The following is a 15,637-nucleotide window of genomic DNA, read 5'->3' as shown; positions in this document are numbered from 1 at the left end:
AATTCCAGGGAAAAAAAACATTTTAGTGCCGTCATCGAGATTCGGCAACAAACACTCTTCGGGCAACTTAAAGTATATACGAAGCAAATATAATTTCAGCTTTGGCAACAAGGTTTTGCTCATACAAATTTGAGAAGAAACGCAACATTTCTAAGATGCATTACGAGGTGTTCATGGTGTCAAAATAGCATTTCCATCGCAATCGGAGGAATCATCAAAGGCGGGATCAAATTTAGCAACGCGGAGAGATGATAAAGGATTTACAGAAAGGAAAGGAGAAGGGGCGAGGAATGACGAATCAATTAACGACGAGGCGTCAAAAATCTGCGGCTGGTAGACACGAAAGAGAATTGCACAACAAAGGAAAATTCATTTTCTCTCATAACTCCTATATTTGATGGAGAACGCCATGAGCGAAATCTCTCGGTGGTTAATGAAAAAACTTGATGCATATATAGAAGGAACCTATGAGGCAATGTCAGACATAAAAAACATACATAAATACTAGCATTAAATAAGCTAGTTCACGATATTATGTTTATCCCAGAGATTGAATAAAAGGGAACTAAAAATCAAGTTTTTACCATTGCCACAAAGTCTCAAGGCCAGACATCAGTCAACTGAGAGATAATGGAGAAGAATACGAGAGAAATCTGGTTCTTGCGAGTAAAAAAGTTTCTTCACCTCTTTGCCTCAAAAAACCACAGGAGAGCTACCGTATATATTTGACTACATATACGTAAATATTTACGCAACCCGAATATTTTTCTAATTCCATCTTTTCTTTACGCCTGTAAAGTGGAACCGGTAGCATATCATGACGATCAATTCGGAGATCTGGCTTCGAACTTCGATCTAGTGATATTTTTCAAGGCGTGTTTATCAATATTGGTATGGTCATATTTATCCAAATAAAAAAACTATCCCGAGGTCCTGGAACAATTCAGGGTCAACAACGTATCACTCAACGGCATACCATCCGTAGTAAATTGTTCACTAATATACCCGCACTGCTTCCTGAAAACATAGATGTTGACACATTTTTTTAGAGAAGATACCTTTACTCAGCTAGTATTTTAGGTTTTTCGCAGCCATTTGAAATTTTACGCAAAAAATTATTCTAGAAAGACCTTTACAAACGAGGTGACTAGCAAAACCTGTAGAAGATATTGAAGAGATAAAGTCACCGGCTGACATTTAGAAAAGGAATCGAATATTTTCATGACGCATTGAGCATCTCAAAATTTTAGGATTCCTCCAATACTTATGGATTCCGGTCTCATGGCATAGTTAAATACCCAGAATGAGTGTGTTTTTATGATGGTTGCTACAGCACTATACAGAATATTTTAAATTTCACGATTATAATATTTTCATAAAATGACGTTAAAAAACACCAAAAATGACTAAAAAACGATTTTTTTCGGGTTTTTTAAAATAAAAAATGTCATCCATGAAGGAAAACAGTGTCTATGACTGTACGTGATTTCCGCAGTTTTATGTTTTTGCTTAAAACTTTAAGGGTAGGTTCCCATAAGAGTTGTGATTACCGAGGAATCCACGTATACCCAATTGTTTATTAATTTTCCACGTAAGGGTAATAGCGCAATAGGCCAAGACCGCGACCAGGTGCGTGCACCAATGAGAACCCAAGAGGGATTCTTTCAGAGTTACAACCACTGGGGCCGGGACCCAGTACTACAACTGATACGTCCGCGCTCCCGGGGAGGGGGTTGGAAGGAAAGGAAAATGGATGGAGGCGCCGCGGCGTCTCTTTCCTTTTTCCGCGCACGCGTGCCGCCGCGATAGGAGCCCGACGACGCCTCTGGGGTAGGGATAGGACTGGAAGGGAGGGACGGGGAATACGCTCGCCGCTATAGAAGCGACCAGGGCCCACTACTAGCGAAATCTGACTCAGTCATTAATGTGCCAACGATTTTGGAGGATTTTCCTATGAATAATAAAAACCCATCGATCAAATCGTTGGATACCAGGTGCGTGCAGCCAGGACAACAGGAAGTGATGTGGAGCAACGCGCACTAGTCAGACCAAGACACGACAGACGCAAGACAGACGTACAGACCAAGCGCTATACCCGCTTGTCGTTGCGGTCAGGCCGCCATCAGCTGTTATAACGCGCGCTGCCTACGGCCAGTCCGCGACCACGAGAATTTGGGGGAGGTTGAGCTGTGCGATTGAGTTGCTGGTGAACAAGTGTAGCAGAAATCATGGTAAAATGGCAGCCTAACCAGTGCTTGATACAGGGGGTAAAAGAGAGACTTTGTTTGCGGGATTTGTCGTCGGATAATTACGCAAATATAATAATGAAGAAAAATAATGGGAAGAAATAACGTTGTCATTTGTTGGCGGTGGCTGTACAACAGTAGCAGAGAAGAATGAGTTATGTAAAGGTCTCTCTGCTCTCAAGGAATGTATCCAGTGCTTTATCTCACCTTTTACATATTTATGGTACGCATACACGGCCGCTGCTATTTCCTCGACATCCATTTTCATACTGACAGTTGTTTTTCTCGACATCTACGCTGTCTTGGTCGAGGTTCTGGTCGTGCAGTGCCAGACCAGTACTGCTCTTGGTCTTGGCCGTGCTATTACGCGTTTACCCTCAGACATTAACTTTGATGAATGATGACTCGGGTATTCGACGTCGATACTTATGATGCATAAAACGTAATATCGCTGTCACATCAAGTTAGTTACCGACCGGGATGAAATCAAGTACTCATTATTTTCAACTACGAAAATGATCATTAGCGATGTCATATACAATTAGTAGCTCGTGAAACCAAGTTAGCTTAGCCACCACGAATTGCTATTGCGTCAAATTAACCGCCTTGCTCGATGCGTATTGCACCTGCAGACAAGAATTACGATCAAAAAACCATCAACTAAGGGTATTGTACGTGAACTATCTACGCTTAAGAAACTTTGAGATGTGCTTGCATTTGAGTAATGAGCGGTAAATGTAAATTTACCCATTTCACGGGACGAATTTCATGACATTAGCGAAAGAATTTAAAAATTCAGGCTGGACTAAAATTACAGAAGGAAGCAATTATCGCGCCGACTCTCAACACACGCATATAAATGATTAAAGTCATTTAAAAAATTGTTCAATTCTGTTTCCTCACTGCCATAATTCAATTTTCAGACCGTCAGCCCACACTCAACCTGCAGATCATCTCTGTAACAAGTAAACGAACGATTGCGACCGTGGGGCATTGATCGGAAATTTGGCGAGCTCAGTTTGTATAACTGGCAGCTAAAGAAGAAGCTATAAGGAAGGTTTGGAAGATATTATGGTATCATTAGGAAATAATGTAATACCATACGGCAAAATCAATTCAGTAATATTAGCATGATGTTGATGAGTAGGTGGAAACCTCTCTCTGCAAGATAGGCGAGAAAAAATACAATCGTCTCTTCTTGCCACGACCAACGGGGGCGCGTGACGCCACTACATTTCATTGGATGCCCGTATTAGATAAACGCAGTTTTGAATTTGCATCGATAAAAGAAATATTTATCAGCATAATAACATAACGTTTCGAATGACTATTTAAAAAAGCCTTCAGCTACAAAATTAGGAAAGAAAATTCTAATATCTCGATCAATTTTAGTTGCTGAAAAGCCGAAGATACTATTCTTCCGTCATTAAACCGCGATAATGATCCGAACTTCCTATTCTGAGCTCACAAATAAATAAACATCCCCTAATTAATAAATTAAATGTCATTGGCAATTTTATTAAACTTCACAACTGGTTTCAATACATTTTGCAAAATCTTCACCTAAAGATAATACTAAATGAATTAAAACTGATCGTGGAATGAATATAAACATATGTGGAAATTGTCTGAAACCTTTAATCTATTAATATATAAGAATTAAGTAGACAACTTTGGGCGTCACAATGTGGAAGTTCACCGTGCTAGGAAAAATGCACTTGACATTTTTCCAACATTGACAACTTTTATTTTCCCGACCAGTTCCAACACTTCTGTCCCATTTTAGGGGCAAAAAATTCACAGCATGGGAGATATCCTACATAGTTCACTGAAATGATAACACAGTGAAGTAAAGTGTGACATGATAACTAAAATGCCATCGTTTAACACAGTCCAAAAGTAATAAAATTAAAATTAATCCATTTAAAGCCTGAAACAACGCTATAAAATCATCAACATTTCACTTCAAAATTTTATTTCAACGAAACCTTTTTCACGCCATCAACAAACGGGAATAAACGAGGTTTAATTTTATATAATTTATTTTAAAAATGAATCAGCTGCCTTCAAAAATATAAAACTCGGGTGACAGAATTGTCCAACGCTTTTAAGTAGTGCATGGAGTGTAGGGCAACAGATCTGAGGACCCGCGGCACTTAAGTAACTCTTCGCTATAGCTGGTTCCGAGAGAGGAACCTTCACCCAGAATTTGTAACATTTACACGCCTATGAGCTGAGCTCTAACCTCACCTATACAAACCACCATTTGGATGGAATCGCTGAGTGAGTGTGTACTGACACGACGCGTGTATGACGTTCCTTATAGAGTATCGTCATATTTACAACTAGTTTACAGCGAATTTATCCCAACAATTGATATCCTATTCATTGATTCCTAACTATTTTGTGTGTGTTGTAGCAAAGTTTCAGGTGCTGACCTCGAAAAACGTAATTTCATAATTTTGTCCACTTTTTCTCGATTTCAGCCCACAGTGCGACAAAGGAGAAGCTGCACACAGTGCTAAACAATTCTCAACGCTCAATAATCCTCTCCTCATTCATTCGCTCATGTCATTCAGAGGATAGAGATAAAAATTCTCTTGTGAACGCGGACGACGTTTTGTCATTTCTTCCGCAATCGGTAAATATTTGATGGCGTTCTCCTCGAACCCTTTTACGGAACAATGAGCTGGGGAAATACGTGTTGAGATGCCTGGGAAAATTCTGCCGAAAGTACCTTTTCAATTTACCCCTACGAGTGAAGTCACGCCGATAAGAGTAACAAAGCTACATCCCGAGGCCTTGAGTGGAACACTATAACTTTTAAAGAATGCCGAAATGATTTCCCAAAGCTATATAAAACCGAATTCCGAGGGGGAAATCGTGAATATTTACGAGTAGTCGCATTGGGCATGCTTTCAAACATAACAATGCCGAACAAAATGAAATTCACAAAAAAAAATTATGACATTCAACTATTCAAGAATTTAGTTTGTGTTATAATTCAGATGACAGGTTCACATCGACGACTTAAACGTATCACTAAATAATTAAATAAACAAGGGATGGTTAACTTCGATTCAAAATGCAATATTTTCATGAATACAATAGATGTATGAGAAAATGAACTTTCGAATGAGTAAATATTATCTTACGTTGAGCCACCCGCGTAATAACATATTTTTTCAACATTGGAATTTTCTGCTCACAAAAATTTCGTGACGTCACCAGAAACTTATCGGAGAACTCAACACGCTTGCTGAAAGATCATGCAAAGGAATTACGTGCACAGTCCATGGTAATGAGGAGGGACCGATGACTTCCTTCCCATGGTAGGAATATGAACTTCAAGATTTCGCCGTGTATGCCTCAAAAAGAAATAAATATCATAAAAACAGAAATATTGGCATTTTTCTTAATTTTTTAGCTGAGTGCCAGAAAAGATATTCAATAAATTGGTAATGAACAAACTATGATGACTCCAAAGCTATTGGGCTACTTTACTATGTGAAAATTATCAGAGCTGCAAATTTCAAAATAGCTGAAGTTCATTCAGCAAAATTTTGAGACAAAGCACTGTTTATGTGTATCTTAAAAGCTACCAAAGACTTAGGAATTTTCCCAATGAATAATTATGTGCACTCAAAAACTGCTAACCCAAAATTACAGCCGAGTACACTAAATAGGTTGTGGAATTCACGGCTTCGATTCTAGTTCAGTAATAAATTGCCCCTACCTTCACAAATAATGCGATCATGTGTAAAGAATTACGCGAACTCTGTCAAGATGTCCCAGCCGACCTGATGAGAAAATAGACTTCATCAAATCAATTAAAATAATCATACCAAAAATAGGATGAATACCATTCTCTTCTCGATTCAACACACCCTTGTTTGCGCAATAATTTCATCAAGAGGGTAGCCAATTTCATACCCCTTGTTTCTCTCTACCTCTCTCCATGCACGTTTCAAATTACCTCTTTCGCAACGCTTAAGTAAAACTGAACGTTTTTCGATCACCAGTCATTAATATTCGCAAAGTCATTCAAGCCAGAAGGTCGCCGCTCTTGAGACAAAAAATATTAGTCTCTTACTCTATTCTCCCATTGTGCGCCGTTGCACTAGCTAATAAGGATGATAATCGCTTTCACAAATATTATTTGCACAACAGAGTTCTTTGAGAGGAAACTCTGTGGACGACATCCAAGTTTTTTATAGGGGCTTACCAAAAGGCATCAAGTAGATACACATGCTTTTGTGAGTAACCATGAACTTATGAAAACCATATTATTTTACGAGTTTTAAGTGACTACTCTATATAAAACGATTCATTTATTCAAAAGTGACTAATTTTCATGATTTCATCCCTTTCATTATCCTAATACGTGTTAAACCCCAACAGCTAATAGCATCTTGACTGAATACAGGGGAAAGGTTCACCACATCAAAAAAAATTTCATACCCTTACGCCGACTCACAGTCTCAATTTAAATCGGCCTGAGGATTATAAAAGTGTATAAGTAAATAATAAGTCAAAATATATGCGTTCAGCCAACGCAGTAGGAAACTCTTGCGAATCCGCTCAGAAAAAAGGAATAGAAATATTGAGGTTGTTTAAAGTGTTTCCATTTTTTAAAATCAAAATTGCGAAATGTCAAGTAGAGAACTGCAAAAAACTTTTACAGATTACGAGTCTTCGCTAAGACCTACGGCAGGACTTGGAAAAATTTTCGGCCATTACCCTTGAGCGTCAACAGTTATAAGTTGTCAGCATAAGTAAGGCACATGATGATTAAGGCCAGAAATTGTCCCAAGCTATCTGATTGAAGCAGAGACGTTATCTATGAACTTTTGGCTAAACAAGGTTTTAAAGTGTATCGATATACTACATACTTGTTTTTCAGGTATTGAATTTGTGAGACCAGGTTCGGCAAGTCAACCGCTATCTCTTACAAGTAGTCGGGAACTGAAAATTTCCAGAATCATTCTTGATAAACCACGGAATATCCTGATATATTCCTTCACTTAATAATAGCAGTAGTAATAATAATAAATGTAAGTACTTCGGTTAATTACGGCAGAAACCAAAAGCTATAAAAATTTTCAGTATCTTCGCAGCACCAAATCGAAAATTCATGTAAGTCATCAAAAATCGCGAGTCATAAAAAATAAGATTCCGAGCAAATTTGCTTATGTTAGAGTTAATTCTTCAAATAATTTTTTTAAACTTAGCTAATTTTTTTAAATTGGGATGATACGTTGCACGGCTATAATCTCTGTATAAAAGACGTTAACCAAAAGTAGGAGCCTCTCCGAGGTATCTACAAAACGTGAACCTGAACACGAGTATTTATTTGTTAATTTATTTCAAAAGCCCTCATACAGCAATATTGGCAATTTATAGTGGCAGAGAGTACCAGAACTTCCGATATCATTAGTTGTTTTTATTACGTTTAAATACCTCAACTTATAAATCCTCTTTGAAAAAATACATGGAGGTTCAAAATGTTTATGGATTCTCAAGGTGATTTCGATTGAAGGAGGCATTATCTAAGAGCAAAAAACTTGAGATTTTTCCTACGACTAAAATTAAAAATTCAAAATGTCAAAAAACCAATTTGTTCTTCGTGAAAATTTGCTATTTCATACACAGCTATTTGTGGTCGCTCTTTCACACATAACAATTGAACTAGCATCCGTCAAATCCTGACAAAAACTCATAAGTAGAAACGAAAATGAAATGGACTGGGCACCTGCTCTGTTCGTGATCTTTTTCCATGTTTTTCTATATTTCTGATCTACTGTGCTTCTCCAGTTTCATCAAAAAATAATTATCTAATAGCTATATTTTGCATCAAAAGAAAACACTACAATAGCTACTACATATAGCCGCTGGAGCTTAATACATACCCATCAGCTCATCCGTATTCTTCCAAAGTTGTACTTTTCATGGCCATAGTGAGGGGAGTCCAAGGGTTCAAACCCCTCCCGAAACCCTTGGAGGACAAAGTCTTAACCCCTTTGCACCCCCTTCCGAGGTGAACTCCCAAAAAATAATTTTTCTTGCTAAGGCCTTCGATAAAATAAATAGTAGATCCTCGAATGAAAAACAGATCTCAAAGATCTCAGCATTCCATCTAATTAAGAGAAAGGTTCTCCATCTCTTCCATAGATCTTCTGATGTAAAACGTTATAAAACAAGTACATTTCCACAAATTGAGAGCATTTTTCCTCTTTTACAGATATGCCTCTAAATTTCTAGCTCACTAAATCTTTCGCAGCACGACTAACCTTTCCGGGGGGATGATAACTGCCGATTCCGCCATCATTGGTAGACGCTCTTGACGAAGACCTCCGAGGAGACAAACAGGAGATACTCCAGGAGATTCGGAGAAATCCACCAGGGTAGCGAAACCAGGAAGCACTGTAAATCACTACTGGTCCACCCTCAAGCTCCAGGAAAAAGGTGGCACATGAGAGACTTCTGAGCTGGGAGTACGGATGATATAAACCAAGAGGACGCGCGCTATGCCCGACGAGAACAGCACCGGAGGAGTAAATGGAAGTTCGTAGACATTGTCCTGGGGATAATATCACCTCTCTCCCTCCCGAACGCCCCACCCTCCAGTCCAGTTCCCACACACACACCCACTCGAGAGAAAGAACCCTATTTGCCCCTAACGTTCCCCCACCCCCACTCCCACCTCACACCCCTTCCACCATCCACTCCCCCTGTTGCGACAATGTCGACATGTGCGTCATCCCCAGGACCTCTCGCCGCTCCTCCTACCGTAAATATTAATCGACCCGCGGAACTCCAGTTGCGATTACTCAATGGGAGGATTGGTCGATAGCCACAATCGATAACTGCAGATGTGGGAACTGAAGTTGATTCGTGAAAAATTGAATGGATCGACAGTAGATGACAAAAAGGTGGAGCCTCCGTACACGCTGGATTGCTGAGCGCCAACGATATTTGCGCGCCCCACGCAAAGGCCTATCAGATGCAGTGGCGCTACGAGGGGGGGTTTTGGGGGATAAACCCCCCCCCAGATCTCAGAGAAATTTTTAAGGTTAATCAATTTTACTTATTAGGATCAGTATTACTTATAGAATAGTGTTAGGATTTATCAAATATCCCTCAGAAAGCAGTAAAACTCGCCATTTTGAACCATTATTCTTCCAATTTTTATGGAGGAGGGTCCCCGCAACTCCTGGTGGGTATGCAATACCCCACACCCTTAAATATTAGTTCCTCCTAAAACCCCCCCTAGCCTTCATTCCTAGCTGCGCCCCTGATCAGATGAACTTGTGTAAACTGCGACTTGCGGAAACTCAAGATGCGATAGCTCAATGGGAGGATTAGTCGATATTCACATTCGATAACTCCAGATGGGCAAATTGTGTTGAGTCGTAAAAAATTGAATGGATCGATCGTAGATGACAAAAAGGAGAAATCCGAATAGCTGGCTGGCTGAACGCCGCCGACATCTGCGCGCCATACGCAAATAACCATTAGATGAGCTTGCAGAGGAGTACCTGGAAGTAATTCTTGGGGACGGCTCGCGTTGATGTCACCAACGGGAAGGGAAATAGAATTTGATGATCAACCACCAATCATAACAGTATAGACACCTAAACTTGTACAACAAAGAAAAAATACTAAACCAAAATTGAAACTAAAAGACCAAAATAAAAAGGTGTAGTTATTCAACAAAATAACGAAATAAGTAAGCTAAAAATAGGAGAGAAATATAAAAATAAGTAAGATAAAAATATAGGAGAGATAGAGGTCGTAGCTTTGAGGGGCGGGAGTTCTCTACTTTTCTACACGCATGGGAGGGAGGTGGGCAACACTCATCAACTAATCGGTGGATTGGAAGAATTTCTGAAAATTTTATGCACATGAGATTTCGAGTCCACAAAACTTGTATATTCTGTAATATTTAGAACCGACTTTTATCGACATTTTTATGCTTTAAACAAAAATTTTATGCTTAAAAAATAATAGGGAATAAAATTAAATTTACCTTATAAAAATACAATACAAATAAGACAGAAATAATTGATATGTTAACACCTTCTACACAGCAGATTAGTTGCCACGCGAACCAAGATTCCATTGAGTATTCCACGGTATCATCAAAATTATATACATATATGACTCGCTCCAAATCTAAATTCATTTATATACTTGTATATATGTCACATATCTCTGTAAATATGCTTCTACATAAAGGGAAACCATTTCAATCACCCATTAGTAGTGGTATCCATAGCATTTTATGCAAAAAAAATTTATGACTACTATAGCGACAACATCTTTCTCCATGATAGAAAGCAATGTACGCACTTTTACGAGGACTGAGTCATTGAAACCAAAAAAAGAGGCCTTACCCTAAATTCTAGCCGTGCTCTCGAGTAAAATGAATTTAACTGGAAGAGACTCATTCAATTCAAGCTCAAGGTTATACAAGGTTAAGGTAATCCTAACTTCCATTAGTACCAGAATACTTGATCCCTAAATACGGGTCTGCAGGCTCATCTAAATGACGAATAACCCACATTCATGAATAAAACAAACTTCATTTCTTTGGATCGTACTTCGAAGATATAAAATATTCGAGAAAAAAAATAGAGCAATGCTGAAATTCCCACATCTCTTAATCGTGCTGAACGAGATCCAACGATAATAAGAAGCAGGTTAATACAGGTACAGACGATTAAGTCAGCTAACAAAGATGGCGTTTTAGATGCTATTTAGGGTACTTGAAAGGATACTTAGGATTAAATGAATCCTATTGAACGAATTAAAACCACGTCGCACGTTTCTGAAACCGATGACGAAGCTGTAGAGGGAAATTTTTCAAACTATTTACATCGAAACCGCCTTCTTCCACTTCATATGACGCGGGAAGGACTACATACAGCAGAAGTAAGCACACCTCTTTCAAAATTGTGCCCAACAGATGTTTCAATGACCAACATAGGCGGATTTAGGGGGGGCACGGAGGCACGTGACCCCCCCCCCCCCGAACCTTGAAAAATATGGAAGATGTTAATAAAGGCCCATTATCATTGTGTTCGTTTTGTATTACGAGATAACCTTGTGCCCCCCCCCCCCCCAGAACAAAATCCTGGACACGGCCTTGGGTGTGCCCCCTTCCCAGAAAGAAATCCTGGATCCGCCCCTGATGACCAATATTGTAGTATACAACGGTATGAAAAAAGCTGATAAGCGAAGCATTAGCAACGAGCCCGGTGAAATTACTGTAAAGGCCACAAGCTTTTCAGAGGGCTTAATTTTCGGAGATAAATTATAAACTACTACCAACAAAGCTTATGAAATATTTTACTCAACGGACAGCGATAACAGACAGTTACTTAAAAAATACGATCTCGTGCTCATTTTTTCTTATTTCCCCAAAAAGAATTATTAGCATGTAATTCACGTTAATATTATCCATTTCCAGTCTCGATAAAACACTGAATGCCTCACGGCAAAATCAATTTAAACATAAATTCTTCAAACAATTTTTGGACTCATGCTTTTATCGTCATCGATATTTCCAGAAAAAAGTGGATCTAATATAATTTTATTAAACTCCTCAGCATGAATACAAATTACTTTCTCACGAAGAAATCAAAATTTAGACCAAATCCGGTATCGTGCATGCAATGAGCACTGTTGCACTATAGTTTTTAAAAAAAGTATTTTTTCAGCGTTTAAAAAAAACAATTTCCTATTCGTTATGAAGTAAATGTTTAGAGATTTTTCCGTGTATTCTTTCCGCTCGTCGTCACAGAGACAACCTCAAAGGCATTCAAAAGTATCATAAAAGAAGAGCGCCTCTCCGCCATTGAGAATAAATGACTCGCGAATCACCAAACAAATACAAACATGAAAGGAGTGAGCATGGATTCACAAAAAGATATCAAATGACTAAGGCGAAACATGAGTCTTGAGAACAAATCTTTCAAAGACGAATATTGGAATTCTTGGAAAATGTATGGGGCATATAATAACAATATACCATCGAATAATGCAAATGCACAAGATGATACGAAACCGATGACTTCGAAAAGTTTACAATTGAAAGGGATGTCATAATAATTTTTTCATCTCTTGGAAATACGGCTTAAAATTTTATAGAATTAGCTCATTGACACTGTTTTGAGCTCATGATAAGTTGCCATATTATCATTCCGTGGCACAAGCTGGCCATTCCCCCATTACGTATCACTGGGCCGACCTTATCTTCTTCTTTGAGAACGTTGACGGAGTCAACGAACGAAACTGGTAGAGATTCATAGTATAATTAGCGAACACCTTTGTCACAAAACTGGTTCCCCGCGGTGGAGAAACACAATCTCTGCGTTGAACTAATATACCTTCCAAGAAAAAACATATCCTCCAGGACATATCTTTCGACCAGCATAAAAATGCAAAATATGTTTTTACTGTGCTTTTCCCGACTTCTCTCAGGAAAATATTTGAGGACGCAAAAACCCTCACCTAAAAAAATGACGAAAAATCAAGCTGCCCTCACAAAAACAAAATTTCGCGCAAATTCACAATTCGCCATTCACCCTTGACATCAATGAAGCTCTATTCAAACTCAAAACTTCCCATTGTCACACGACGGCGCTTGAGATGAACATGGATTCGGAGGCATTATGCGTCACTGATTGAAGACAAAATTTGTTTTGCTTAAGTACAAAATCAGGGCTGCATTTTTCGAAGTATGGCAATTATTTCATGGAAAACCTATTTCGATCAACCCCAACCTATGGAATCTCAACTACTTGACTGAACTGACGTGATATAAACCACAATCAGCTGTTAAAATAATTGAATACAATGAATGAATCGGGCTCTAAAGCCAACGAAAGTCCGATGAGGAATATTAGGCCCTGGTAGTTCAAATAGTGGAACATCACACGCGAATCCGGGAGATCCGGGTTCAATTCCCGGTGAAGGCATATGAGATTTTATGAGAGGAGTTTTCTTACTTGTGCGTTACGCAAAGGTACGCCGCTGGTTAGTCTGCGGTCATTCCTTGAATGATTGAATATAATGTGTTTCCGTCGATTATACATTGGTTTTACCATGTTAAGCAATAGACACCCTCAGTGGTATAGGCTCTACAAATTATCACCGATAGGCCCTATGCAGAAGAAGGTACTGCTTACAGAGAGGACTTGAAATGCCGAAATTTAACTGCCATCTATCTTGCTTGGAGTAATGATTTTCGCCTCTAAAATTTACGTTCGGCTTGGCGTTATAATTTGCCCCTCAAAAATTTCCGTTTAATTAAGAATTTTCGGTTAAATGACAAAATATATAGAAATGAGGATCATAAGGAGAGCTTAATTCAAGAGCTTAGTGACTCACCGACATTGTAAAGGTAGAATCCATTGGATCTTCTATCCTCTTACTATCTTCCGCATAAAAGCTGATCTCAAGACATATATTCCAACCAATGCATAAATGCAAAACATTTTTTTCTGTATTTTTCCGACTTTCCTGAGTAAAATATTTGAGGACGCAAAAAACATCACCTAATAAAATGACGCAAAAATAAATCAGCTCACACAATAGCAAAATTTTGTGGCAAACTACAGACACCTCTAACATCAATGAAACTCTTATTAAACTTTTACTTCCCACCAGTGGCGTAACTAGGAATATGATTTGGGGGGCTGGGATGGCCTGGGGTGATGACCCCTCTCCCAGGTAACGGAGGGTCCGGGAAAATTTCTGAAAAATGACATGCCTGGAAATACATTTTACATCATTTTGAGAATTAAAAAAATTAACACTAAGCAGATGCAGTCATTAAATTTCAAAACTAGACAATAGTTTTAAATATTTGTTTTAATTTCCCTGTGGCTTTGGGGGGCATCTATCCCCTCATCCCCTCCCATAGTTACGTCACTGCTTCCCAGCATAACACGATGGTGCGTAAGGTAATGATATTATGGGAAAACGAGTAAATTTTGAGGCATTCTGCGTAACTGATTGAAGACAAAATTTGTTCGAATGATTGAGTCAAATGAATGAATTGTACTCTAAAGTCATGCTAATACGATTAAGTCTACCGACCACGTCAAGGATAAGGCCACACACGGATGAAAAAGTAACAACTCACATTATATAGGTACCACTGGAAAATTTCTCCTACGCCGGGAATAAAACCACCGACCTCTGGATTTCCATGCCACTGAGCAGGCTACCACGCTATTCAGGAATCGCAATTCGCATAGAAGATTCTCGAATTTTAATGGCGTTCCTACTTTTTCTGACCGATCGATGATGAGGACGTTCATACCCTTTTCAGTATTATCAATAACGTGCAGTCTGAAACTCGCTATTTCCAACCAAACTTCATAAATTAATCGTAGCGGGCGGAACTTGGCGGAAATCCATAATCGCAGGAATAGAAGGATCAACAAATTTGCTGTTTCCACATAGTATGTACCTAGTACAAAGTGGAAACAGCAAAGTTGTTGATCCTTCCATTCCTCCGAACTTCATAAATCGAATAATATTCTCCTATCTTTTAAAAGAGATTTCCTCATGAAATTTATGTCACTAAACTTTTGCTTAATATTAACACTACAGTAGTAAGCGAGGATGTATCCGGAAACGCAGACAATTTTACCTTCACTACGAATACAGACAAAATTTTACAGTACTGCCTCTATAATCCGGCACTTCACTTCACCGGCCTTGCCAGTAATACGGCGTTTTTATACAGGCAGCTACCAAGCGGGTAGCTTAGTAATTTCGAGAAGTCTGCTTCGCAGGCGATCTCAGTCCAACTCAGAAAATAAGGAAAGTAGTGTTTACTGAGAGGGGAGACATGCACGAACAGTTGTCCCGCGGTGGTAAGGGAGGGGGAGAGTAGTTATTGCAGTTTTACTTTGCGTTAACACTTCAATTGCGTGTATATACGGCTAACGTAGTATACTAGGCAATATATTATATACATGCACCCAGCCTCGCCCATAGAAGTGAAACTTGGAACCCATAGCGGACGGACAAACAGACATCCTCTTTTATGTATATAGATTTCCAGTAACATGGCGGTTTTGGTAATCCGGCAGGGCTCTAGTCCGATATCTGCAGGATTGCGGAGAGATTACTGTACTTTAAAATGTCGTCGTCTAGAACTTCGGTACTATATAGTAGCTACTGATGACGCTTTTTGACATGATGATTTGTATCGCCCGTCTAAATGCCGAGTCTGTCTAATTGCGTAGTGGGCGCTTTCAGAAACGGTGTCTCTCGTTTAGAGACGGAACAAGGTAATGGTTTGTGGGGATGGGGGTGCGTCACCTTCCCTGGCGACTGTGTGGTATGAAATACCTCTCATCGAATGTGCGTTT

The 15,637-nt window shown here is 39.1% G+C and overlaps 1 protein-coding gene across 1 annotated transcript in view; it reads right to left on the bottom strand.

The window, feature by feature from the left end:
- Positions 1 to 8,782, bottom strand: part of LOC124153942 (ABC transporter G family member 20) — a 277,735-nt gene extending 268,953 nt beyond the window's left edge. The window contains exon 1 of the mRNA XM_046527363.1: positions 8,537 to 8,782. Within this exon, the coding sequence (XP_046383319.1) occupies positions 8,537 to 8,574 (38 nt within the window). The 5' untranslated portion in view covers positions 8,575 to 8,782. The remainder of the gene's footprint in view (positions 1 to 8,536) is intronic.
- Between the last annotated feature and the right edge of the window lie 6,855 nt (positions 8,783 to 15,637).

Source organism: Ischnura elegans, chromosome 2 (genome assembly GCF_921293095.1).
Source record: "Ischnura elegans chromosome 2, ioIscEleg1.1, whole genome shotgun sequence".
In the NCBI taxonomy this organism is placed as follows: Eukaryota; Metazoa; Arthropoda; class Insecta; order Odonata; family Coenagrionidae; genus Ischnura; species Ischnura elegans.
The sequence above is the reverse complement of the archived record's forward strand: the minus strand, read 5'-3'. Positions and strand labels throughout refer to the sequence as shown.